Source organism: Leopardus geoffroyi, chromosome D3 (assembly GCF_018350155.1).
Source record: "Leopardus geoffroyi isolate Oge1 chromosome D3, O.geoffroyi_Oge1_pat1.0, whole genome shotgun sequence".
Taxonomy (NCBI): domain Eukaryota; kingdom Metazoa; phylum Chordata; class Mammalia; order Carnivora; family Felidae; genus Leopardus; species Leopardus geoffroyi.
In genome coordinates this window covers 28352647-28379577 of record NC_059339.1, presented here as the reverse complement: position 1 = coordinate 28379577, position 26931 = coordinate 28352647, and the positions used below count along the sequence as shown (strand labels likewise).

General features: G+C 49.0%; 1 protein-coding gene across 1 annotated transcript; it reads right to left on the bottom strand.

The window, feature by feature from the left end:
* Window positions 1-1215: 1215 nt before the first annotated feature.
* On the bottom strand, window positions 1216-26931 carry SLC2A11 (solute carrier family 2 member 11). The gene is made up of 15 exons (XM_045459268.1): window positions 26915-26931; window positions 26094-26225; window positions 21513-21660; window positions 21294-21332; window positions 18275-18373; window positions 15458-15618; window positions 8023-8147; window positions 7090-7219; window positions 6389-6537; window positions 3454-3641; window positions 3249-3359; window positions 2616-2717; window positions 2459-2534; window positions 2096-2223; window positions 1216-1884 (listed from the first exon to the last, which is right to left on the bottom strand). The coding sequence occupies exons 1-15, from the start codon at window positions 26929-26931 to the stop codon at window positions 1684-1686; spliced, it is 1806 nt and encodes a 601-aa protein (XP_045315224.1). The 3' UTR covers window positions 1216-1683.

The window sequence follows — 26931 nt, the reverse complement described above, 5'->3', positions numbered from 1 at the left end:
GGACAAAAGATTTGAACAGATTCTTCACAAGGGAAGATACATGAATGGCTATATTGAGTACATGAAAAGGTACTCAACATTATTATGATGAGCATTATAATCATTAGTAATCAGGGAAATGCCACCATTAAACCACAAGGAGACACCATTGTACCACCTGCAGCATGCCTAAATTAAGAAGACAGACAATACCAAGTGTTGGTGAGGGTCTGGAGCATCCACAACTCTTCTACATCACTAGTGGGGATGTAAAACAATACAATCACTTTGGACAATTTCTTCTATAGTTTTTGTTTTGTTTTGTTTGTTTTCCTCCCATAGTTAAACATACATTTACTATGGTTTTTTTTTTTTTTTTTAAGTAACCTCTACACCCAATATGGGGCTCAAACTCACAACCCTGAGATCATGCTGTAACGACTGAGCCAGCCAGGGGCCCCTAAACATACATTTGCTACTAAACTCAGTAATTCACTTACCCAAATGAAATGAAACATTTGTCTACACAACTTGTGCAGGAATGTTAATAGAAGTTTTATTCATGAATGGCCAAGAATCAAAAACAACCCAAAATGTCCATCGACAGGTAAATGGTAAACAAATTATGATACATCCATACAATAGAATATTGCTCAGCAACACAAAAGAATATATACTAATGATGTGACAACATGTGTGAATCCCCAAAACTTTATTTGGAGCAAAACCGGACACAAATGCATACATATGGTGTGGAATTATATCAAACTCCAAAAAAGGCAATGTGACCTATCATGGCCTGGGCCTGCAGGTGGGATGGCTTACTGGTTGCAAAGGGGCATGAGGGAGACTTTGGGATGATGTAAATGTTCTACTTTGATTGTGGTGGTGGTTTCTTGGGCACATACATCTGCCAAAACTCATTATGTGTATACTCAATATAGATTCATTTTACTGCATGTAAATTACACCTTAAGGTTGATTTTTTTTAACATGTATTCATTTTTGAGAGACAGAGACAAAGCATGAGTGGGGGAAGGGCAGAGAGACTGGGAGACACAGAATCCGAAACAGGCTCCAGGCTCTGAGCTGTCAGCACAGAGCCCAACACGGGGCTCAAACCCACAAAATGTGAGATCATGACCTGAGCCGAAGTCGGACGCTTAACTGACGGAGCCACCCAGGTGCCCCGTCAACGTTGATTTTTTTTAAAAAATCAGTTCCTCAGAAAAAAAAAATTTTTTTTTAGATTTTATTTTTAAGTAATCTCTACACCTGACATGGGGCTCAAATTTCCAACCCCAAGATTAAGAATTGCATGCTCTACTGACCAAGTCAGCCAAGTACCCCCAGAAAATTCTTTTCTGACCACCCTCCTCAGATAGGCCAGGCTCCCTAGTATGCACTCACTTCATAATCTGTATTTTCTCCTACTGCATTTCTCCAAGTTTGCAATAATGTTTTGATTGGTTGCCTGTTAGTTAACTGTCTCTAGATGGGGAGCACCAGTAGGTCCTGATCCCATCTCTCTGGCTCACCACGGATTGCTAAGCACCTAGCACCAAGCCTGCATGCAGTAGGTGCTACACGGGCACTCATTAAACAAATGAATGCAGGAAGGAGGGAACGCAGAGGGCTGGGACCCTGGGCAGGAAGCAAAGAAGAGAGCTGCCGCTGGATCTGGGGCCCACCACACCTACAGAACTACAGCTCTGTGGCCTGGATGACTTCCGGGCCCAGCCACTCAGGGCCCTGGCTCTGCCTAGGGAAGTTGAGTCTGTGAAGTTCCTCAGAGATCTCCAGGAAGGTCTTGCCTTTGGTCTTGGGAAGGAAGAAGCCAGTACAGATGGTCCCACAGACACAAACACCCAGGAAAGGCACATAAAGAAAGTGGGACAAGCCCTCCTGTGAGTGAAAAGAGTCTCTGAGACCTGGTGTGTGCCCTGTTCAGGACCAGACATAAAGCCATATGACAGGTCATGATGAGGGATTTGTCCCTCTTTTTGAGTCCCATCCCCTCCAGCCTCAGGCTCCCAGGATGGAGACTTCCCACTGGGGCTCTCCTGCAGACACAGGGGAAAACCTAAGGCAAGGGAAGGGTGGGGAGGGTGCCTACCATGATGAAGGGAAACCCCAGCCCAACCAGGAAGAGCATGGTCCACATGAGCACCCGGCAGACCATAGAGGCAGCAGGCCGGGCCTTCTGGTCAAAGAGCTCCATGGCCAGAATCCCTGTCACTCCGGCTAGAAGGAAGAGCAGGGACAGGGGCTGCCAGCCAGGGCTGCCACCTTGTCCCCGACATAGGAGTGGGGGCCCCTTGTCCTCTTCTCCAGCCATTCCCTCCCAGAAGCCCCAGTACAGGGGGGCTGGGTGGCAGGGCATGCGGGTGACATTGCATTTATAGCCACTTGTCATTCGTGAAGACATTCGTGTTCCTTCAGCAAAGCCCAAAGTGCAGAGCTCCTTGGGCCCACTCACCAGGGTCAAGGCCAAAGCTGAGGATGAGGGCAAAGATGCAGAACATGGCCAGGTAGGGCATGCAGGGGAGGGGGCTCTGCAGCAAGGGGCAGAGGGGGTGGAGTGAGGTGGAGACCAGGCTGCCCCAAGCCACAACCCTCATGCCCAGCCCCACTACCTGCAGGCACAGGGCCACTGTAAAGATACTTCCACAGCAGGCCATCAGACCATACCCCGCTATCAGCAGCTTCCGGCGGCCCACCATCTCGATCACTGCACACTGCAAAGGAAAGGAGCTCTCAGTAACTGACCTGTGCGCTGGAAGCATGCTTCCTTTGGTTTAAAGGCCAGCAGTGGGCAGCTCCAGGTGTGTGTGAGGGAGCAATTAGGAGCAGTTGATTGCTTCAGGAGATTAAGACATTATTAGGGGGGGCCTGAGTGGGTTAAGCACCGACTCTTGGTTTCGGCTCAGGTCATGATCTCAAGGTTTGCAGGTTCCAGCCCCACATTGAGCTCTGTGCTGACAGCTCTGTGATGCTTGGGATTCTCTCTCACCCTCTCTCTCTCCTCTCTCTCTCTGCCCCTCCCTTATTCGTGCTCTCTCTCTCTCAAAATAAATAAATAAATAAATAAACTTCAAATGCTGCTGACTCGCCCCATTTGAGCATAGTGAACTGGAGTGGAAAAGGGCCCAAGGTAGAGGACTTGATAGAAGACACTCCTCCAGGTGTCAGCACCCGATGCACCCCCACCCCCACAGGGCTGGTGGAGGGTCAACCCCTGAGCCCACGACAAACTCAGATGAACTCACACTGACGCAGGCCACGAGCAGCTTGCAGCTCCCAGTCCCCACGATAGCATACTGGACTTTCCCCTCGGGGATCCCGGCCTGCCGGAACACGGAGGAGGCGTAGGCATACACCTGGACAGGGGGGCAGAGGGGTGGGTTGCCAGCTGCCTGTGGTCTGCAGCCCTCCCACCCCCAACCAGTTGAAGGACGCAGCGGGGAGCCTCACCGAGTTGGTTCCGCAAAGCTCCAAGGCACTGCCCAGGACCATGAGGCTTGTCACCTGTCTCCGCAGCCCGCGATCCTGGAACAACTCCCATGGGCGCAGGGCGCGCCGGCCCTGGCAGAAGATACGCTCCTCTTCCAGCTCAGCCAACTCCTCCGCCACCTTCGTGGTGCCCCGCAGCCGCTGCAGCGCTAGAGCAGGATGCAAGGGCAGAGGGCGCTGGGCCTCATTTCCCCCAACCTCTGCTTGGTGCCCTGCAGTGAGCTCCCACCCCAGCTCTGTTCACTCTCTCTCTGGGTCCCCCTGATCAGATGGGGATGATCTTCCTGTCCCTGTCATTTCAGGGCATCAAGAACCAGAAAAGGCTTTAGGAGCTGGGGGTTCTGTGGATACATCAGAGGGGACACAATTGTGGCAGATGACAATTATGCAATGTCCCCAGTTCTCCACCCTTCCCTGTATCTATGCTCTCCGCTAGGTGATTTTTCTAGCTGCCCCCACAAAAGGGGCAAGTATGCATCCTGCTCCTTGGCACTGCGCTGTGCCATGTGACTCACTCTGGCCAATAGAATGAGGTTGTAAGGAGGATATGCAAATTTCTGCCCAAGCCTTAAGAGACCTTGCTCATTTCTACTTGCTTTTCTCCCATCACCATAAAGACATGAGATAGGGCTAGCCCACTGGTCCCAGGAGGAGCAGAAATGGCCCAGCTGAGACTGTCCTAACTTTGCCAGTGCCCAGCTGACCTGAAGAATGACCAAGACCAGCAGAGCCACCAGCTAGGCACAGCCTATATCAGCCAGCCCCAGAGAACTCACAGACACTTGAGCTAAGTAATTGCTTCTTTGGTTTGCCATGAGATGTGATTATTAGGCAGCAATACAAAACTAATGAATTAACTGGTACCAGGAGTAGGTGCTACCATACTAGACCTGTGATCTATGGCATTGATTCCAAGACCAGGCAGAAGATGGTGAGGAGGCTGGAAAAATGGAAGCCTGGGTATTCAGGGCAGTAGTGTGGAAGAAAATAAAGAAACACAAACAAACAGACCTAATGAACTTCTGGACTGGAGTGAAGAAACCTCTATATGTTGAAAACATGAACTGGTTGCTGTTAGCTGAGTATTCTAAGCTTACTATATTGAAACATGAGCTCAAAAAACCTTCAGAGGGAAAAAGATTTAGTTCCAGAACTCACTAGGTTGGTTTAATAAAAAAACAAACAAAATAAACCTGTTGCTTATCTCCAGCCTCTCCAGTTAGCAAAAAGAGGCTCACATTAAGTGACAGCCTGAAAGCAAAGATCAAATCCAGAGCACTGCCAGTGAGTCATGGACGCAGGGCAACAATCGAATTAAGGGTGTGGCTTAATGCAGAGACTCACTGCAATGGAAAAAGAGGCACTTAGAAGGCTTAAGGATGTTGGTCCCCAGCCTCCCAACATGCCCCAAATTCCAGTAAGTGAGTCTCAAGAGAGAAGCATGCCTCAGAAAGACTTGTGGGTATGGCTTTTTGGCACATCGATCAAATACATAGAAAAATCACATCGGTTTCAAGAAAATTATATTGACAAACGCTCTGCCAGCCTGGAGAGAAAGGGACCAAGACAATTTGAATGTGCCCAACTTTCTGTGGGTACATTTGCAATGCCCTCTTCAGAAGGTGACTAGGAAGTATATCTCAGAGGGAAGAAGCAAGAACCTGGGGAAACCATGACCTGGGGAGCCCCTCCTAGGGGCCAGAGCCAGGACTTGATCATGAAACATTCCCTACCCCCAAGGCAGGGAGATCTGGCAGCGTTTTCTTAAGAGCGCATCGGCATTAAGGATTGGTGACTGCGTCCTGCTTCCTTGACTCCTTGTCTTTGGAATGAGGGTTAGTTCTGGTTACACTGTCCTACTTTCACATTGTGTGCTGAGTTCAGAGGGGCAGACTTGTGTTTTTAGTGCCTAGGTGTCTGGATCAAGAGAAGGCACGTATAGATTTGATGTGATCTTAAGATCCTGGACTTCAAGACTGACACCATGATTGGATGAGACTGTGGGGTCCTGGATGGCATTGAGCATGTTTTGCACAGGGGAGGGATATCAATAATAGCTGTGGCCACAACGGCAAGCTGAGAGGGTGCCTGAGTGGGCCCTGGTCTTCACCCTTCTCCAAATCTATACCCCTTGCCATGGGAGAGGATATGCCATTGATTTTCCCATCCCTTGACTTTGGGTTCAGGGACAGGACTCTCTTTGGCCAATGGGATGTTAATGTGCATGGGCGGGGGGGTGGACGATGGGTTTGAAAAGTGTTTGTGCAATTGGATCTGCTTTCTTGTGCCTCTGCTGTCGCTGTAATAAGAACATTCCTGGGCTAGCTTGTTGGTACTAAGAGTGAGAGGAAAGTCATGTGCAGCAGAGCTAAACTACTCCAGCCCAGACCAGCCTGGACTGGCTGACCTCCAGCTGATTCCCAGACACCATGAGCTGGCCCAGCTGATATCAGCAGTCATGCAGCCTGCCCAGCAAGTAAGTGGGTGGAGGATGCAGTAAATGATTATTGTTTTAAGCCAGAGATTTGGTATTGTTCCTTGGGCATCACTATCATGGCCATAGCTAATGAATAAGCCCATCAGCACCCAGTTGGCCTTGGGTCTGTGAGGTCTTAACATGTTTCATCTTACATATATGGCGGGGGGGGGGGGGGGGGGGCGGGGCTCTTTATTGGCACCATCCTACAGTTCCTGGATGGCAGGGTTCAGGTCTGCTCTATCCCACTGCCTTGGCACTCAGGACAACCCCTTGGTAAATAGTTTTGAAGAGATGAATGGTTGTCAAAAAAGGAGGGACAGCTTTTTCCTGATAAATGAAACCCAAGAAATGGAGACTCACATGCTCTGGACAGATGTGCCCATTTGTCAAGGGTGGTCTGGGAACACAAGGACTCACCTGCCAGGCAGGCCTCCATGTCTCCACGGTCAATGAGGAGGTAGCGTGGGCTCTCAGGAAGCAGAGGGAGGAAGGCAAGCTGGAGCACCCCAGGCACCAGGCAGCTGGCCAGCAGCAGGTGCCAGGCCTGTGGGTCCCCCAGGAGTTCCCTGGGGAGGCAAAAGAGAGGCTGGGCCAGGTACTTTCTTGCCAGAGCCCTGCCCACTTGCCCCCTACTCCCCTGACCCACCCACCTGGCCCCTGCCTGCCCTCCTGAACGCAGAGGATCTGCATTGCTCTCTGTTTCCTCAAACCAGTTCTGGGTCTGGACACCAAGATCCCTCCCTCCAGGTGTTGGCTCCACCTTATCTGTAGCAACTCCTCTTCCCAGGGCTCTGGGATCTGCCCTCTCCCCTCTTTTCTGGGATGACCAGGACACGTTCCCCTTTAAAAGCCCAAATCTTCACCCTCTCCCTTTTTAAGATCTGTTCTTTGCTCCCTGATCTGGAGAGGATGCAAAATGGTGATTTACACTGAAGTGTGGTTGACTAACACCTGTTTTATATATTGGCCAGATAGGTGTAGACAGGATTTCAATACAAAGATTTCTTAATACAAAGAAGCAATGCCTTAATACTTAATGGATAGAGGAGAAAGTTAGGCGAAGGGCTTTTACTGGCACCCCTCAAACCACTCAGTGCACATGGAGGCAGGTTGCTTACCTGAGTCCAACCACCTGGCCTATCACAATCCCTAGGGCAGTGAAGATGACTGAGGTCATGGCCACAGCTCCTCGGAGCTCCTTGGGGGCGCTTTCCCCTAGGTACATGGGCTGGACATTCATGCTCACACCTAGATGTGTGCACAACCAGTAAGTTTCAGAGTATTTTCTTTCGTAGGAATAGGTAACTAATATAGACATAGACACCTGGCCATATAAACAGTATTGAGTCAAGAGGGGATTTGTTGATGGGTATCCCTAAACACCCAGGTGGATGTGCTCAAAACTCTGCTTCCTCACATGACAAACCCCAGAAACTGAGGAGTCCCTAACAGCCTACTCTGCCTCTGTAATGAAAACCCAAGAATGCATCCTTTGTACCTTGGCTGCCAGGAAGCTCATGGCTTAGAGTATGGCTCAAATATGGGAACTCTGTCAGCATAGGTTTGGGTATGTTTGTACTCACACCCTGTGTGAGTTTTAGAAACATTTTCATGTTTCTATATCCACTTTAAGTGTCTACTTATATGAGCCTTTTTAAGAGAAACCATATTTAATCATTTTGCAAAAGAAGAGGTGGGCATGAATGAAAAATGTGAATGGAGTGCCTGGGTGGCTCAGTCAGTTAAGCATCTAACTTCGACTCAGGTCATGATCTCATAGCTCGTGAGTTTGAGCCCCACATTGGGCTCTGTACTGACAGCTCAGAGCCTGGAGCCTGCTTCGGATTCGGTGTCTCCCTCTCTCTCTGCTCCTCCCCTGCTTGCGCTCTTTCTGTTTCTCTCTCTCTCAAAAATAAATAAACATTTTAAAAAATGTGAAGAAAGAGAATACATGAATGGATGAAAGAAATAAAGAGAACAGATGAATGAATAAATGGAATACATGAATGAGCAGGAAGAGAGAGGCAGGATGGGCTGCCCTCCCCCCATACCTGCACTGACTCCCAAGAGCAGCCTTCCCAGCATGACCATCTCAAAGGAGCCTAGTCTGTGGCTGAAGCCAAACAGGGTCACTGTGGCCACCACAAAGATATTATTCAACAGGATGGACTTCTTCCTGGGGGGAAAGTAGAATACAGGTAAGAGAGGCTCATGTTCAGTCTAGCAGAACTCTCCCTGGGGATCCCTCTTTGCAGCCCCAGCCAGCCCTGATCAGACCTATGTGTGAACATGTGTGAGCCGTGTCAAGGAGTCTAAGCTACATGAAGGGAAATGTCCATTAGCCATTGTGCCTACAGACTACCTGGGGCATACTGTCACACCCATCTCCCAAGATACCTGAAGTCCCTCTCCTTTCTGCCTGCACCACAGTGTGCAAAATTTGCATCTTACGGCTTTATCTCTTCAGATTAAGCATTGCTTTCTTCCTACTCCTTTGTAAAATGAGGGGCCTAACATCTGATTTCTTAGACACAATTAAACCATAGAGAAGAAGAGCAGGGACTTTCAGAGTAAGGGAAGGGATGCATGGAAAGCCAATTACAATCCCCTCACATTTTCTTCCATGTATTATAGAGTCACTTCTCAGAACTTTTAGGATGGCTTGATGGCCCAGGCCTCACTCAGTGGGACAGACTGCAAACCAGGGAGCAGGCAATAGAAATGTCAGTGAGGAGGCATCGGCTCTGAGATTCCTGATATTGAGCATGGAAGGGCTGTCACACAGTCGCTTGAGCTCACTGTAGATCATACAGCTTACTATACCGACAGGGAAACTGGAACCTAGTGGAGGCCAGTATTCTGCCCAAAGTCAACAGCACACTGGTGACAGAATGTGAATGTTAAAGCATAGATCTGCTGAGTCAAGAGAATGGAGAATGACATCCATTATAACCTGATCCAGCAGTAACTCCAGTTGAAAACCATATATGAAAAAAAAGAAAAGAAAAGAAAACCATATATGGTGGCTTCTTCGGTGGTGTGAATTAATAAAGTACTTCAACTGTGGGGTATTTACTTGGTAAATGCATTTTGCTCCATTTCAATACACAGACAGCACCAGAAACATGCAGCTTTCACCTAGTAGGGGCAGTAATATACCTTTGCTGACCTGCCTGAGGCTAGAGCAGCTCTCCAGCTCTGGGCCAGAATCCCTTCCACCGGGAGCTACACATCCCACAGGGCACCCTGCTGGCCCACTTCTTTGATGACTTTATACCGAAAGGACATGGAGAAAGGCACTATAATAGTACACTAGAGGTCTTGCAAGGTACAAGCATGACAAAGAGTAGAAACTGAAAAACGAAGGGGCCATTGCATCAATGAACTGCTGAGGTTCAACAAGCTAAGATATGTCATTATATTTCCTCCAAAGTGCATGAGAACTCTCTGCCCTCCCTCTAAGGATGGGCAAATCTCAGAGGATCTTCCCATTTTGGAGGGAGCCTGCACCACACAGGCTGTTGTGATTTAGCACATATATCAGTTGATTTGAAAACCTAGCAGCTTCCAGCAGAGCTAAGCAAGAAGAATATTCTCTAGGGAGTCCAAACTAAGTGCAAAGAGCTCTGCCACTCGCCCCTTTAGACCTAGGAGACCCTGTAATGCTCCAAGTGACTGTGGCAGTTGTCTAGAAGAACAATCACAATGCAAGACCTAGAGTTTTGGAGTACAGCCACTCTACTTCAGTGAATTACCATCCTCTTAATTAGAAATAACTCTGGCCTTGTCAGTAGGCCTTAGCGGGGAATAAACACAAGGCTGTAGGACCCCTAGTGGCCATGTACCCATCATGAACTGGGTGCCGTATGACACACCTATGCTAAGGTTGAGTGTGCCCAGTAGCATTCAATTGCTATTTAAGTGATGCCCCATGTGGCCCCAAAGGTTCTGATGAGCAGGTTACTCATGTAAGCACGCCTACACGACCACACTGCCACCCTTCTCCCAAGGCACACCAGGGCCTCTTTCTTTTCTTCAGTTTTTTTGTTTTAAAGTTTATTTTTCTCTTATGTGGATCCTGAGAAACTTAACAGAAGACCATGGGGGAGGGGAAAGAAGAAAAAAAAAGTTAGAGAGGGAGGGAGCCAAACCATAAGAGACTCTTAAAAACTGAGAACAAACTGAGGGTTGGATGGGGGGTGGGAGGGAGAGGAGGGTGGGTGATGGGTATTGAGGAGGGCACCTTTTGGGATGAGCACTGGGTGTTGTATGGAAACCAATTTGACAATAAACTTCATATATTGAAAAAAAAAATTAAATAAATAAATAAATAAATAAATAAATAAATAAATATTTCTATCCCCAAAAATAGAGGGTGGCAAGCTATAGCCTACGGATCAAATCCAGCTTGCCCCGTTTTTCCAAATAAAGTTTTATTGGGACACACACACACACACACACACACACACACAAATAAAGTTTATTTATTTTTGAGAGAGAGCAGGGTAGGGGCAGAGAGAGGGGGATAGAGAATCTCAAGCAGGCTCCACGTTCAGTGTGGAGCCCGACATGGGGTTTGATTCCCCTACCATGAGATCATGACCTGAGCCAGTATCAAGAGTCAAACACTCCACTGACTGAGTCACCCAGGTGCCCCTCTTGTCTTCAGTTTGAAACAAACAAAACAAAGCTTAACCCTGGTTTGTAGATGGCTCTGCGCAGTAGTTCTAGCCAGAAATGTAGGGCTATGGCATTAAAGCACTCTCAGATGTGGCCCTAAAAGATACTGGAAAAGTGAAGCCCTTCCTGTAGACAGAATCTTGAGCACAGAATTTTGTCCCCTTTTCCAAAGGATTTGGTCAGATAGTCAAAGTCTTAGATGAAGCAGGATTTGAGGACTGGTTTCAAGAAGGTGTCGGAAGGTTAAACAGATGGATCTCTCAGAATTAGCCCAAAACTTGAACCTATACATGTCCCTGTTTCCACTCACCAGAATCTCCCTTCCACTGAAGAAAAGGCTCTTAAAAACCAAGCAGACAGAGTGAACCCCTCTGGGATAGCATGCAGCAGCCTTCCTCAGCCCACCCAGTGGTCACTCCATTGCCTCATAAATCAAGTAGAGTCACAAGGATAGAAAATGCACATGGTGGACACCTAGGTGGCTGAGTTGGTTTAGCATCCAACTCTCGATTTCGGCTCAGGTTATGATCTCACGTTTCATGGATTCAAGACCCGTGTCAGGCTCTGCACAGAGAGCATGAAGCCTGCTTGGGATTCTCTCTCTCCCTTTCTCTCTCTCTGCCCCTCCATGCTCATTCTCTCTCTTTCTCTCTCTCTCTCAAAATAAATGAATAAACTTAAAAAAAAAAAAAGGAAAATGCATATGGACTCAATGATAGGGGTCTCCTATCTCCAGACTAACCACCTTGCCACCCTACACACCCAACCCTGACTCCCAGAAATGGCAACACATGTCAGGACTTCAGTCTGCCACTGGGTGGAAGATGAACTACACTGGATCCTTGCCCTGGGGATGGGACAGCAAGTTGTTATAAATGAAACAGGTACGTGTGCTGAATTTGAATTTTTAATTCCTTCCCTTCAATCTTCTGCCAGTGCCATCACATAAGGACACTGTACCAAGTATCATTAGATATTTAGGCAACAATGATCAGATAATAGCTAATTTCTTCTGTTTTGCAGGAAGAGCCTAAATTTGTTTGGGAATGTGCCCCTACCCTTTAAGGTTCAGGTGTGAACCCAACAATCTAACCTAGCCTTGGTGATCTTGTTCTCTGTGCTAGTGGCCTGGTACTGGGCAATGAGACATGGCACCTTTTTTGAAAAGTTTTTTCTGGGGCACCTGGGTGACTCAGTCAGTTAAGCATCCAACTTTGGCTCAGGTCATGATCTCATGGCTCGTGGGCTCAAGCCCCATGTCAGGCTCTGTGCTGCCAGCTTGGACCCTGGAACCTGCTTTGGATTCTGTGTCTCCCTCTCTCTCTGTCCTTCCCCTGCTCATGCTCGCTCGCTCTCTCTCTCTCTCTCTCAAAAATAAAAACACTTAAAAATTTTTAAAAAAAAAAAGAAAAGCTTTTTCTCTTCTGGATTTAAAACATCAGCTAGGCAGGGGCGCCTGGGTGGCTCAGTCAGTTAAGCGGCCGACTTCAGCTCAGGTCATGATCTCACGGTCCGTGAGTTCAAGCCCTGCGTCGGGCTCTGTGCTGACAGCTCAGAGCCTGGAGCCTGTTTCAGATTCTGTGTCCCCCTCTCTCTGACCCTCCCCCGTTCATGCTCTGTCTCTCTCTGTCTCAAAAATAAAATAAATGTTAAAAAAAAATTAAAAAAAAAAAAACATCAGCTAGGCAGAAATCCCCTTTCTGCTAGATAATGTTGCCTCTGAGTGAGGCACTTGTAGTTTTCTAGCTGTAAGCCCGAGGACAAAGCCAACACGCGGTGGAGCCGGCAGACGAAGTGCTCTCAGAGGAGCACATCCAGGGCACTGAGGTAGACCTGAAGTCACCCACCTATACACTTCTTGTGTGAGACAAAGGACCTCCTATTGTTTCAGCCAACTAAGTCCTGATTTTCTGTTACTTGCAGTTGAAGGCATCCTAACAGATACACCTGTTAAATACACAAACATGGATGTAATCTGCATCCAAGAAAGGTAGTTACATCAATGAAAGAAGAAGGGCTGGTGCCATGGAACTCATTACTGCATTGTGAGTCCCACCATCCAGAAGCAGATGACCTCTTAGGGTAATAACCTGCTGGACATTCCACGCTGTTAGGACCACCAAGCCCACTCAAGAATAAAGATTTGGGTCACCCTGACAGGCAAAGAGCCTCAACCAGTGGAAGTACTGGCTCAAGACAAGAGTAGAAAACTGGAGGATGAAGTCGCCAATGCAAGCAAAGCCTGGAACCAGTTCCAAAACCACAGAGTAGAACTCTACCTGCACTACCAGGCTTTCTGCATCATGTGCTTCAAAATAAATTCACCCACTACTTTTTTGTTCCTTAATAAGTGTTTCCCCTACTCTTTATCCTTTCCTCCTTCTGTGGGATATCTTGATGGCAGGTTAATTTGCCATGAATTGTGTAGATTGCAGAACATTGAGAAGTATTGGCAGGGCTGGCAGAATGGTCATTACGTGGAAATCCTGGACTCAGAAAGAATGCTTTCCTGATACTGGCCCTTGTGGTGTGACAAGACAAGGCTCTAAGTGGTCTCACTCAGGGAGAGGTGAATACTTTGCTGATGTATATGATGAGATGGGTGAGGAACATTAGGAGGGCACGCATGGAGCTGAATACAGGGGACAAAGGGGTCTACACATGCGGGGCGGCCAGCAAACTGGTGGACTCTGGTAGCCATTTGTTTTTTTCTGCCCCACAATGCTTCTCTCCCACTGCTTCACTGGTGTAGATATGTGACCCACAGTGGGTCAATAATAATCTGTCTTTCTGGATTTGAATCTTGAATGAAGACAGTGGAGACAGAATGTGTATGTCGTTGGAGCTAATGCACTGAAGGCATCTTTCCCAGAAGGATGGTCCAATGCTCTGGCTGTTGAGATCCTCAGCACCATCTCAGGTCCTGTTCTTCTTAAGACCTGGCTTCTGAGTGTTTCCTTTCATTCTATGAGCTACTCCAGTATCTTTCCAGTTATTACAATTTTTCATCAAGTCAGTCCAAGCCTGTCTCTCTCTCTCTCTCTCTCTCTCAAGTAGACTTCTAAAAATTTTCATTTATTTTTATTTTATTTAAATCCAAGTTAGTTAATATATAGTTATATAGTTAATATACGTAGTTATATATATATAGTTAGTATATATATTATATATACAGTTACTATATATATAATAGTTAATAACTATATATATAGTTAATATATACAGTTATATATGTAGTTAATATACAGTTATATAGTGTAAATAATGGTTTCAGGAGAGGCTCCTGGTGGCTCAGTCAGTTAAGCATCTGACTTTAGCTCAGGTCATGATCTCGCTGTTTGTGAGTTCAAGCCCCACATCCGGCTCTGTGCTGACAGCTCAGAGCCTGGAGCCTGCTTTGGATTCCATGTCTCCCTCTCCCTCTGCCCCTTCCCTGCTCATGTTCTCTCTCTCTCTCCCTCTAAAATGAATAAACAGGGGCGCCTGGGTGGCGCAGTCGGTTAAGCGTCCGACTTCAGCCAGGTCACGATCTCACGGTCCGTGAGTTCGAGCCCCGCGTCGGGCTCTGGGCTGATGGCTCAGAGCCTGGAGCCTGTTTCTGATTCTGTGTCTCCCTCTCTCTCTGCCCCTCCCCCATTCATGCTCTGTCTCTCTCTGTCCCAAAAATAAATAAACGTTGAAAAAAAAAATTTTTTTAAAAAATAAATAAAATAAAATAAAATGAATAAACATTTTAAAAAGATTAATAAAATAAAATAAAAATAATGGTTTCAGGAGTAGAATTTAGTGATTCATCACTTATGTATAACACCCAGTGCTCATCCCAACAAGTGTCCTCCTTAATGCCCATCACCCATTTAGCCCATCCCCCTACCCTACCCTCCAGCAATGCTCAGTTTGTTCTTTGTATTTAAGAGTCTCTTATGGTTTGTCTCCCTCTAAAAATTTTTTTATTCAAGGGGCACCTGGCTGGCTCAGTCAGAAAAGCGTGTAACTCTTGATCTCAGGGTCGTGAGTTCAAGCCCCACGCTGGGTATAAAGATTGCTTAAATAAATAAAAACTTAAACAAAATTTTTTTAATGTTTATTTATTTTTGAGTGAGAGGGAGAGAATGAGAGAGAAAGTGCAAGCAGGGGAGGAGCAGAGAGAGGGAGACAGAGGATCCAAAGTGGGCTCTGCACTGATGGCAGAGAAGCCTGATGTAGGGCTCAAACTCACAAACCGTGAGATCATGACCTGAGCTGAAGTCAGACTCTTAACTGACTGAGCCACCCAGGGAGCCCTAAACAAATTTTTTTAAGTAGGCTCCACACCCAATGTGGGGCTCAAACTCACAACCCTGAGATCAAGAGTCGCATGCTCTACCAACTGAGTCAGCCAGGCACCTCTTTTTCCTTTCTTTCTTTCTTTCTTTCTTTCTTTCTTTCTTTCTTTCTTTCTTTCTTCCATTAATTTATTCATTCATTATGAGCCCGTCTTGGTTGCACCCCAAGACTGCATCAGTTGGATACAGAGAGGGGAATGAGGTCTGAAGAGGAAATACTTGTTTACGGTCCAATATCACTTGCTGGAGAAATGGAACTGGAAACAAGGAGTCCTCCCTCCCTCAGGACACAGGGCTCTTCCCTCTACCAAATCCACTTGGAAATGTGACTCTTGTGGTGAAACTACAGGTAGGGTAGGAGGCTGGGGAGCTGACCTAGGCCTGGGCCTACAGGGCATCTTCCTTCTCCCACATTCCTCAGCTTACAGACTGGGGTACCAATCATCAAAGGGCATTTGGGGTGTACCCAGAAAGCCCTTACCTTCCCAATATGATGGCCAGGGGCCCAGCAAGCAGTACTCCAAAGAGGCCCCCCAGGGGGTACAGAGACACGATGAGGGACCACACAAGCAGAACTAGGTGGTCGGGCAGTGGCTGGCCAGTACGCATCTGCCATGTCTCATTGATGAATTCCTGGATGGGCTGTGGACAGAGATACCGATCAACTTCCCAGGGACAGGCTGGATACAATAGGCCTTCCCCTCCACAGGGCTCTGCCTCTGCAGAGCAGGCACCAAGTCCTGAGCAATACTGCTCCCCAGCCAGGGGGCAGGAACAGTCTCTGTTTGCCCTTCAGAGTCCACTTCACCCCTTGTCCTCCTGCTTTTGGTCCAAGAATCCACCTGCATCAGTGGGCTCCTTGCTGACTGGCTTTCTGTTGGACTTGGACTTGGCCAATGGTGAGCACCAGCAGGGTATCAGAGAGAGGCAGAAGGGGTGTTTGTTCCCAGGTCACCCCAGGCTGGCTGTGACACTCAACCAAAGGTCACTGCTCCTCTCAAGGGGTCCTACTCCATATGGCTCTTTCTTTCCAGTTTCCAGACTCCTTCCACGAGTCCCTTTGGGGGTAGGAGTAGTAATGACTCTGGCATTACTGGGCTCTCCCTGGTCTTGTGTGTTGTCTCTGCCCCACTCAACCTTTGTAAATCATCCCTTGTGGTATCTAAACCTGCTTGGTTTATCTGGAGTGTGCCACTCATTTCCTTGGGACCCCAATTTTCACAGCCCTTAGAAGTACTCTGTTAGATACACATTACTGTGTTCACTGTTTAGACTGGCACTAGGCCTGGGGAAGTGGAAGGACTTGCCCACGGCCTCAGCCACAGGTCAGGGCTGAAGTCAGGTAGTTAGGACACCCCAGGGCCCCACCCCCAGAGCTGCAGTTAATGGAGGCCAAATGGTTAGGAAGGATTGCACTTGGGCAAGACCCGGGCATACTTCACTTGCTTAGAGATGAAATGTCAGTGTCTGGCTGATCTCAGGCCTCCCAACAGGATGTGAGGGAGGACCTGAGGAGGACAGTGAGTTTAAGGGCCGGGCCAGCTCTCCTCTGCTCAGGCCAGCTCAGGGTAATGGCTGTCAAGCCTAGCACCCGCCAGCTCCCTCTGGGGGAAAGACTGTCCAGGGGAGCTAGGACCAGGGCAAGCCTCCCTGTCCCTTGGCGGAAACTCCTCAAGAATGACCATCCAGGGGATTAGGAGGAGCCTCTGAGGCCAAGAAAGTCCTATTTTGGGAGGCTGGGGATGGCCCATGGGAGATAAAGCCCAAGAGTGCCTGTTGCAGGTGGATCCTTCTCCAGCCTGTAAGTGTACTGTGAAGTGGGCACTCACATGTGTGTTGAATGAACAAATAAACAAGCAAATACAGCTAGCTCAGACCTCCCTTTCTAAGCCCTGCATTTCATCCTTTCTTTAAGGCATTGGGCTGCTGTCACTGTTTCTGCCCAGAATGTGGTCCCACCCTGGCTTCTGCTAGGCTATCCTCTCTTCCTTTGGGGACTTCTCTCCCATCCCCAGTTACAGCCTGTCCTGTCCAAAGGTGGTCACCTGACTCAGACTGGCCAATGGGAGGGCTCCACCTCTTGATCACATGATTGGCTGGCCTGAATATGATCCAAATCAGCCAATCAGACTCTTCCCAGACCTTTCAGCTGGAACTACTAGGGAGGACTTTCCTTTGGGGGTTTCCAACTGGCAGGAAGTCAGTCTGGTACAGTTGCCCTCTTGTCACTGAATGGAGAGGGTAGAGGGAACAGGACAGGCAGGGAGAAGACAGCTGCACTTCTGTCCTGGGACCTGCTTCCTGCAGCTCTTTCCCCTGCACCTACAGTGTGCAGCCCCACAACCTTCCCAGCTATGGGACAGGACACTCACCCTTCTGATTTAAGTTACAGGCCAGTTTTTATCAATGGGCTGGAAGATTCACCTTTTCCATGGGCACCACTGAACATCAACATGGGTCAGGTCAGCATCAGGTGCTGGGGGCACAAAGATGATTCAGACACTCAGAGCAAACCAGCAGGAGGTTGCAAACAGCCGACATGCAACCTGAGTGGTGACAGTCAGCACAAAGGGCTGGGGATGGAGGGGTGACTTCCAGCCAGAGACTATTGAAGGAAGGCAGGATGTTTGGATGGTTCTTGTGGGGCTTCTGCAGATGCAGTGGAGAGGGCTTCCCAAACAAAGGAGGCTTAAAGAGAGGGCTGTGTGCATTTGAGGAACTGCATTTAACCTGCTTTGCTAGTGGGGTTCAGGGAATAAAGGTGGAAGACAGGCGGGCAGGTTCTGATCAAGGAGGCCTTGAACTTCAGGTGGATGAGTCTGTCCTCATTCCTATAGGCACAGAATGTTTCTGGGCAGGGAAGTGGCTTGATCAAACTTGAGAGGCTGAAGGCAGAGATGCCAATGAGGAGGCTAAACCAGCAATCCAGGCAGGAAAGATGGGATCTGAACTGGAGTCATGGCAGAGACACGGGGAGAAATGGCTAGCTAGAGGTAATGAGCAAGGACTCAGTGTTTGAGGGGGAGGGGGCCAGAGTCAAGGCTGACCCCCAGTCACTGGGCAGACAGTAGAGTTATCTGCTGACATCAGGGACCCAGGAGGACGTGCAGGTTCAAGAGAGGATGTAGAGGTGGGTTTGAATTTGAATCCACAGGACCAATGGGACATCCCAGTGAAAGTGGACACATGGGAGAAAGTGCCACCAAGTGGATGCTGGCCCGAAGCCCCACAGTGGGCAGCTGTTAGCCCTCACCCAGCACCCACTGGGACGGTGACGGTGAGCACAGAGGATACATACCAACGTCGGGGCACTGATGATGGAGAGGTTGTAGCCAAATTGAAAAGTCCCACCAATGCCAGCCGCACAGATGGTCAGGAGCAGGACACTGCCCTGAATCTGAGGAGAGAGGGGAGGACACAGAGTGACCTTTGGCAGCCTCCATCTCCTCCCAGGACTGGAACCTACCAATCACAGCATTGCAATCTATTTGAACCAGGCAGCAATGCTTCCACTTTACAGATGAGGCAACTGAGGCACAGAGGAGGAGAGGAGTTACCTAGGTCACATTGCTGGCAGGCAGCACAGGAAGCCCAGCCTTCTGTTCTGAGTCCAGGTCCTTGCTGGCACCTCACCCTCCACCCTCTCCCCCATGAGCATTTTCCCCAAATGGACAACATTTCTCTGGTCCTCCCTGCCAGGCTGTCCCTGGGCAGGCCTGCTGTGGTTCAGGAGCACAGTGCCCTGAGCTGGGGCCCCAGGACAGTGAAGCTCTGCACCAAACAGGACTGGAGCCCCTGAGCCCCAGAAAAACATTCTCCAACAGAGTGGCTGGGCCTTCTTCTCTTACCTGCCAGCCAGTTCCACAATAAAGCTAACAGAAGGGGTCACATGGACCTACACATGTGGGGACTTGGGAGGCACAGGAAGAAGCAGAGAGTGGCTGCAGCCAGTGACAGTGCTTGGGTCCCAATGCCAGTTCTGCCCTTACTCCCTTGTCCTGAGTCACTTCTTTGCTGGACCTGGAGATGATAACCTACCTCCAGGTTGGGGGACAGCCAGGGTATATGTGTGCCACACATACTTGGTACAATAAAGAACAGTTTTCATCCCTGTGCAATACCCTTAGAGATGGAGAGAGAACTCTCCAAAGTACCCAGCCACAAGAACTCAGTGCCCTGAGGTCCCATCACATTAGGTCAGTATATTTTTTAGGGACTCATAATCTTAATATTTTCCCTGTTATAATTTTTAATTACAAAATAACATGCTTGTTAAATTTTTTGAAAATTTAGTATATGCTGAATGTTCTCCACTGACCCAAAGGCAGGGCATTGAATTGCTCCTCTCAGATACTTTCCTGGGTGTTCACGAAGTAGCTGACTACACAAAAATCAAAGTGTTGGTCTTTTCCCAGTAACTATCATACTGCCTTTCTTGTTCTAGCAAATCATCCTGCAAACCTGAAGTCCTATGAGTCAAATTTATGGTTTTTAAAATACTTACACACAAGTTCATAGTGGAAGGATGTTTGGCTGAAGATTTTATGAAGAATTTCCTGAACCTGAAGACTATTTATTCATTTTGTCAAATACCAAGTGCCTGTCCCAGCTAGAAATTATGCTGGGGGGGGGGGGGCAGATACAGCTGGGCAAAAGACTGATGTGCATTCTCCATTTGGTGAGATATTGTGCTGGCACTGGGCAGGCTGAGAAAGAGGCTCTGGGGGGCAGGATCCTGCCAAGGATCTCGCCACAGTTCTGGAGACAGGTCCATCACAGGGCCTGCCAAAAGTTCCTATAATAAGTCCTAAGTAACTTCCTTCCAAGCTGGAAGCCACAGGAGGAAACCAGGTAAGGACCCAGGACTCTGGTCTCATTGGAGTCACATTAAAGCTCCATGTGGGCTGCACGGAGGTGAGCGTTCCACTGAGACAGAAGATCTGCAGAAAGCAGCAAGAGACCCAGAGCCTGGAGCCCCTGGCTGGCTCAGTCAGAAGAGTATGTGACTCTTGATCTTGGGGTCATGGGTTTGATCCCCATGTTGAGTGCAGAGATTACTTAAAAAAAAAAAAAAAGAGGTTAGGCGGGGGCACCTGGGTGGCTCAATTGGTTGAGCATGCAACTCTTGATTTCAGCTCAGGTTGTGATCCCAGGGCTGTGGGATCAAGCCCTGCACCAGGTTCTGTGCTGGGTGTGGAGCCTACTTGGGATTCTCTCTCTCTCTCTCTCTCTCTCTCTCTCTCTCTTTTTCCCTCTGCCCCTCTCCCTGGCTCACGCTCTCTCTCTAAAATTAAATAAACAAACAAACAAATAAATAAATGAGACACAGAGCCTGATAACAATTGAGTCCATGTGGCAGGCAGGATATGCTGGCAGGTCTCCAAGATAGCAGGAAATTATTTAATTCACTGAGATCATGCATGGAGATTGCCTAGTCCTGTGCCTGATCATGAAAAACATTCAGACATTAGCTATGGTGGTGATTATCAATTCAGTGAACAAACATCTCTTGCCTCCCTACTGTGGGCAATAAATCAACTCTTCTAGTTGCTATGGATATAACCAGCAGAACAGGAGACAAAAATCTGTGACCTCACAGAGCTGTCCTTGCAGCTGGGGAAGATGGGCAATAACCAAATGAACAAGGAAAATACATAGTCTGTCAGCTGGTGTGATGGAGACATGAAGCAAGGAAGGGTGAGAGGGAGTGTTTGGAGAGGGTGGTCAGGAAATAGGCCCTGAGAAGGTGACATCTGCACAAAGACTTGAAAGAGACAGGGGAATGTGACATGCAGATATCTGAAGGAAATCAGCGCAGGCTGGCAGAGGAGTGAGGGGATTGGGGGAAGGGGAAGAGGCACTCAGAGATGGGAGGTTGAATGGTATGGTCATTCTCTTCTGGCTGCTCCCATTTCTCTGTGAAGGACATCAGGCCAGGGTTTAGAGGGAGCATGGAGGATGTGAAGGCTGGGGAATGAGGCGAGAATGGTAAATAGTCGCAGAAGCCGGCAAAGCGGCCAGGACTGCAATACTCAAGAGCTGACCCTCCCAAAGACTCCAGAACAGCACGGGCATGGGGAGGGCTGCTAGGGTGGGATCCTGCGGGGCCACAGGTCCTGTAGACACATGACCCCATGCAACCTTGCACTGACCCCCAGGCCATCCCTGCGAGCGACCTCCTGTTCGTCTGAGCCCAGCACCTAACTCCACTGACAAATAAGCACCAGCTATTTTTGTACACTGACACCTCCGTTAAGCCTTCCAGAGTGGCTGCGTCTGTGCATTCACACAGGTCTGCAATCCCTGGTCTGAAATACCTGGGCTGGGCGTGTTTCGGAATTCAGATCTTTCCCAATCTCAGGCGGGCATCAAGCACGTACACATCTCTCCAGCATTCGCAGCAACAGGGGCCTGAGCTAGCCAGCTTCTCGGCTCAGGACGGCCGCTGCCACAGGCGAGCGGAGTGGAAGTGCATGCCCGCCGAGAGGGGGGCGGTGCAGTCATTTCAGCAGGCTCTCGGAAGGAGAGCACAATGCCATGGCGCATGCGCCGTAGGCGTTGAAGCAGCGTGTGCTATCTTCGAGGCAGAAGCGGATGCGCAAGCGCAGTGGGCGTTGAGGGCGCCCTGGTAAGCGGAAGGCTCGCGCAAAGCGTACCTCTGTCCGAGGCGCGCTCCCGAGACACCTGCGTAGGCGCACAGGGAGGTTAAGGAGTGTGAGGTGTTTCCTGCAGGTCACCTGGCTCTGAGGCCGTAACCGCCGCTCCGGTTCATACTCCCTTCCTCCCTTTCCGTAGCTTTGAGGCGGAAAAGCCACACACTCCTTGGTCGGTCAAGCCTGGGGCTCATCTCCACAAACCAGAAGGGAGCTCTGGTCCGAGGTCACCGGAGCGCTCCAGATTCGCTCGCGATCCTGGCCCTGGCCTCTCGTCCTCTCGCCCGCGGCCTCCCGCGGAGTGAATCTCTGCGGGTTCCTGCCTCGTTCCCCCTCCGACCTTCGCCGCTGGCCCGCTTGGCCCCTCTGTCACGCTTCCTTTTACCCCTTTCAGGCCCCCCTGCCCACCCACCGGGGCCCTCCTTCCTTTTGCCCCTTTCGGGCCCCCCTGCCTACCACCGTGGCCGGGGAGCCCCCAGTCCCGGGGAGGCCCGTGTCACCACGCACAACCTTTGATTCCACACCGACGTCCCCACTCTTTCCCTAGAGGAGGGGCAGAATTAGGAGGGACCGAAGGGCAGACCCAACCAGTCTCTGGAGCGATCTCATCTGTCAATCTTGGCAGAGTCAGTGATTCGGGGTGAGAAGAGAACTGGTCTCGGGTTGATTGCGTGAGAGGCTGGCCCTTTTGGAGGTGGAGAACCACAGGGTCCACCGGGCCTGATTAATCTTTTATTTCTCAGGGCTTCTCAGGCCCTGCATGGAATCCAGGAGTTGGATAAAGGCCAAACCGAAACCCGACTTGCCAAAGATGCTATTTGTGGTCATAGAAACACATACCTGAAAGTGGCCTTAGGAAGCCATCAGAGCAAAGGCTGTGATAGGACTTACACCGGAATGGAGACTGCAGTATCTCTCCTGCTCCTGCCTGGTTTTTGTTTGGTTTTGGCGGCCCTGAACTTTTAAAAAATTTCTAAAAACACCATGCGTTTTTTAAGGAAAAACACAATAAATAAAATACTAGCCATTGCATGCTTTTTCTGACAAATGTCTGTTGAGATCATACGGGTTTTCTGCTTTGCTCTGTTTATAAGCTCAGTTACATCAATAAAGTTTCTAAAGGTAATTCATCCTTGATTTCTTGGGATAAACACAACTTGCTCGTAGTGTTGTAATTGTTATTAACACGTTGTTGGTTTCAGTTGCTAATATTTTATTTAGATTTATTTTTTTCAAAAAAAAAAAAACTATTCTTCCCCTCAATCAGTGGGGAAACAATGGGCTAATAGTCCTGGAACAGTTGATTATATGGGGAAAAATGAAATTGGACCTCTAACCCTATACATAACAAATCATTCTGGGTGCTTACAAACCTAATTTGAAAGCAAACTTTAACCATTTTAGAAGAAAGTGAATATTTTTGTAATTGTGCAGTGACCCAATCGGATGGAGGCCAGGGGCCCAGGTGGTGAAAGAATTCACCCAAGGCAGAACAAAGGAATAGAAGTTTACCTAATATGCTGCAAGGGACCACAGGCCTTTAGCAAAGGAGAGGCTGTCTGCCAAGAGGTGGGGTGCACAGGGTAGGGCTGTAGTTAAGGGCGCAGGGGTTGGGGGGGGTATGGAAACTATGGAATTCTCAATTTTTGGTACCTATGCCTGGGTTTAAGTAACCCATTGTTCAGCTAGGACTTACGGATATTTTGATGTGGGTCACTTAATGGGCCTGTTTGTATTCAGCAGCGGGTAGGAGGTCACTGTGGAACCTTCTACCTTACTCAGGTTTCCTTCCCCTGCTCAAGTTGGTTGCCTAAAAGTGGCCTCTACAATAACCTTAGGATAAATAAGGACAAAACATACAGGTTTCTAAGGAGGATTTAACATCATTAAAAATAAAAAATCTAGTGGCACCTGGAGGGCTCAGTGTCAGAGCATGCGACTCTTGATTTCATGAGTTCAAGCCTCCCATTGGGCATGGAGCCTACTTTAAAAAAAATAAATAAATAAATAGTGAAATCTAAGATTAAAAATCTATGTTAAAAGATACCACAAAAAGGTGAGACTAAAAGCTACCAAGTTGGAGAAGGGGTCCACAAGAATATGACCAAAAAAGTAATAGTATTCAGAATATCTAAAGAAGTCCTATATATCAATAAAAGCAAGAAAATGGCAACGTCTATGAACAGGGAATTTATAGAATAGGAAACTGAAGTGGCAAAAAAAAACCCAAACATGAAAAGATGCTGGCCTGTGTCAGCAATCAGGAAACGCAAGCTGGATCCACAAAAGAGTATTGTTTCACACAACAGACTGGCAACTAAATTCTGACAATACCAAAGTGGCAAGAATCTGCTGGACCGCTCACTGCTGATGGAAATGTAAATGAGGAGAACAATTTGGGCATATCCAAATGGGAGTTGCAAATACCCAGCAACATAGCAATTCCTGCAGTTCTACTCCTGGGCTTGCCTCAGAGGAACCCTTAATCCCATGCTCAAGAACTTCTGGGGGCACCTGGGTGGCTCAGTCAGTTAAGGTCCAACTTCAGCTCAGGTCATGGTCACACAGTTGGTGAGTTTGAGCGCTGCATCAGGCTCTGCACTGACAGCTCAGAACCTGGATCCTGCTTTGGTTTCTCTGTCTCCCTCTCTCTGCCCCTCCCCTGCTCGCTCGCTCTCTCTCTCTCTCTCTCAAAAATGAATAAACACACACACACACACACACAAAAAAAAAGAACATCTGTTCACAAATACAGCATTGTTTTTAATAATGGAAAACTTAACAACCGAATGTCAATCATCAGGAAAACAGAGAAATAAATTGTGGTTTGCACCAGAATGCCTTCATCAGTGGAAAGTGACAAACTAGAGGAACAACATAAAGTTCGGAGAGTGGCTAACACCGCCTGAATAAAGTTGCAGAAAATTGCATAGACTATAAAGCCTTTTCTTTCTTTCTTTCTTTCTTTCTTTCTTTCTTTCTTTCTTTCTTTCTTTCTTTCTTTCTTTTTCTTTCTTTCTTTCTTCCTTTTTCTTTCTTTTTTTTCTTTCTCTTTCTTTCTTTTTCTTTCTTCCTCTGTTTTTACTTTCCCTTCCTTCCTTCCTTCCTTCCTCCCTTTCTTTCTTATAGTTTTATTTCAGAGAGAGAGTCCATCAGCAAGGGACAGGGGGAGAGAAAGAGAGAGAAAGAATCCCAAGCAGGCTCCACACTCAGCACTGAGCCCGTCACGGGGCTCGATTCCACGACCCTGTAATCATGACCTGAGCCAAACTCAATAGTCCCAATGCTCAACCAACTGAGCCAGGCACCCCTAGACTATAAAGCCTTTATTTTAAGTTTGGGAATAAACAAAAACATACCTTATGTCTTACATAGGGATGCATGCTTATGTAGTAAAAGCTCAAGGGTGTGCAGGGGATAAATACCAAATTCAGAACTAGGTTTATCATTCTGTGTCCAGGGCCACTGCTGTGATCACACTCGGGTGCCCCTCCCTCCTCCCTGAAATGACACCTGGACACTTCACTTCACTCAGCCCCCAGGTGCCTGGGTTCCCCAGCCATTAATTATTGTCCTCAAGCCAGGAAGCTTGAAGTTTGTCCTCAGCAAACATTACCTGGGAGTTTAACCTTGAGTATCAAGGTGAAGTTTTGAATAGTTGGTGGCCCCGTGCTAATTACTAATCCTCTCAGCAACCCATTGTGAGTGGCTTCAGCCTTCCTTATAGAGGAGTCCCTGAGAGTCCACAAGGTCAAGCATGGGACTGCAACAACCCCGTGGGAAGTAAAAGTTGGAGCTGGTCTTCCTCAGATCTCCTGACAGATGCGCCCCCCCTCATACCGCCCCGCCCCAGCCCAACACCCGTAGCGCCCCCAAACTCAGATGAGTTGAGGGGAGTGTGGAAAGAACACCCCTGGACTCTTCCAGCCCTTGGCTTTCTGCATTTGATTCTCACCTAGTCTGTTTCCCGAGAAGGTAGAAGTGAGGGACAGGGAAGGAGGGGTGACCTGCCCACAGCGACCAGCTACAGGAGAACACAGCAGCCAGTGACTAGTAGTGACTAGTAGCCGGTGACTCTTCCTCCCCCGTGGTGCGAGTCCACACCCCCACGGCCCCTCCTACAAGCTAGGGCCTTTCACGCTGCAGATAGGGAAACTGAGGCCCAGAGCGGGAAGGGATCTGCCCCTGGTACTCAGCAGGAAGCATGGAGGAGTGCTGCTCACACTAAAAGTAATCAATACAGAAAAGCCAGCTGGCGACGACTCCCATGGGGGTCCGCGCCCCAACCCAAGCCAGCTGGCTCTGCTGCTCTTTACCCCTGCAGGAGCGGCACAGCCGCCCCTCCGACCCGGGCCGCCCCAGAAAATGCCTCTGCCTGTTATCCGGACCTGGGGTCCCAGCAATGGAGCGAGGGGCATCCCAGGGATTCGGCCTCCACACCCTCCGGGGACCCATTCAGTCTACCCGGTCCCGCTGGGTTTCCGAGATTTCCCCGACGCCGCCGAGACCCGCTCCGGCCACGAGAGGGCGACAAAGCCCAGGCTGTGCAGGAGCCTGCACTGCGGAGCTCGGCCATCGCCGAGCACTCCCATGTGGCTGGGAAACAAAGGGGCCTGTGTCAGTGCTCTCCCTGGTGCGGTGGCACTTCAGGGGAGGCAGCTGCCCCGACAAACCTGGCCCTCCCAGGCCAGACGCCTCCCTCCTCCACCCATCCCAGGGTGATTTCACTGCCTCTGTCCTGCTCACCCAGACTCAGACTGTGGCACACCAGGTGAGCCAGGCGGAAACTCTTGCCTGGTGGTGAGCCTCCCCTCCCTGCTCCATGAGGGGCAGGACAGTGGTCTCAGCTAATGCCTTTCCCCGGGGACCAGGGCTCAAGCTGGACCCCAGGTCTCCTGGGCCTCTCCTCCAGGACTCAGGCCAGAAGGCCAGTCCATCACAACTCCATCAGACTGAGGTACCTAGCACCTGACTTAGGGCTGACCCTCTCTGGGCCTGCCTCTTAGCCTCTCTGAGCCTCCATTTCCTCCTTTGTCAGGTTTCTAGGAAGTGCTGCCGAGTGGGAGCAGCCTGTAGGCCCCCTTGGTTCAGGCCACTCAAAGGTCCCTCCTCCTTACAGTCTTTCCTCCTGTTCTTCCCACTTGGACTGACATCTCTGCCCCACACCAGAAGCCTCCCAAGGCAGCAGAGGTCAGAAGGCCTCTTGACCTTGGACACCAGGCTGCTAGGGTGACAGTGAGCCACCACCAAGCACAGCATGCTGCTATGAGCCTCTGTTTGCTTACCTGAAAAATGGGGACAT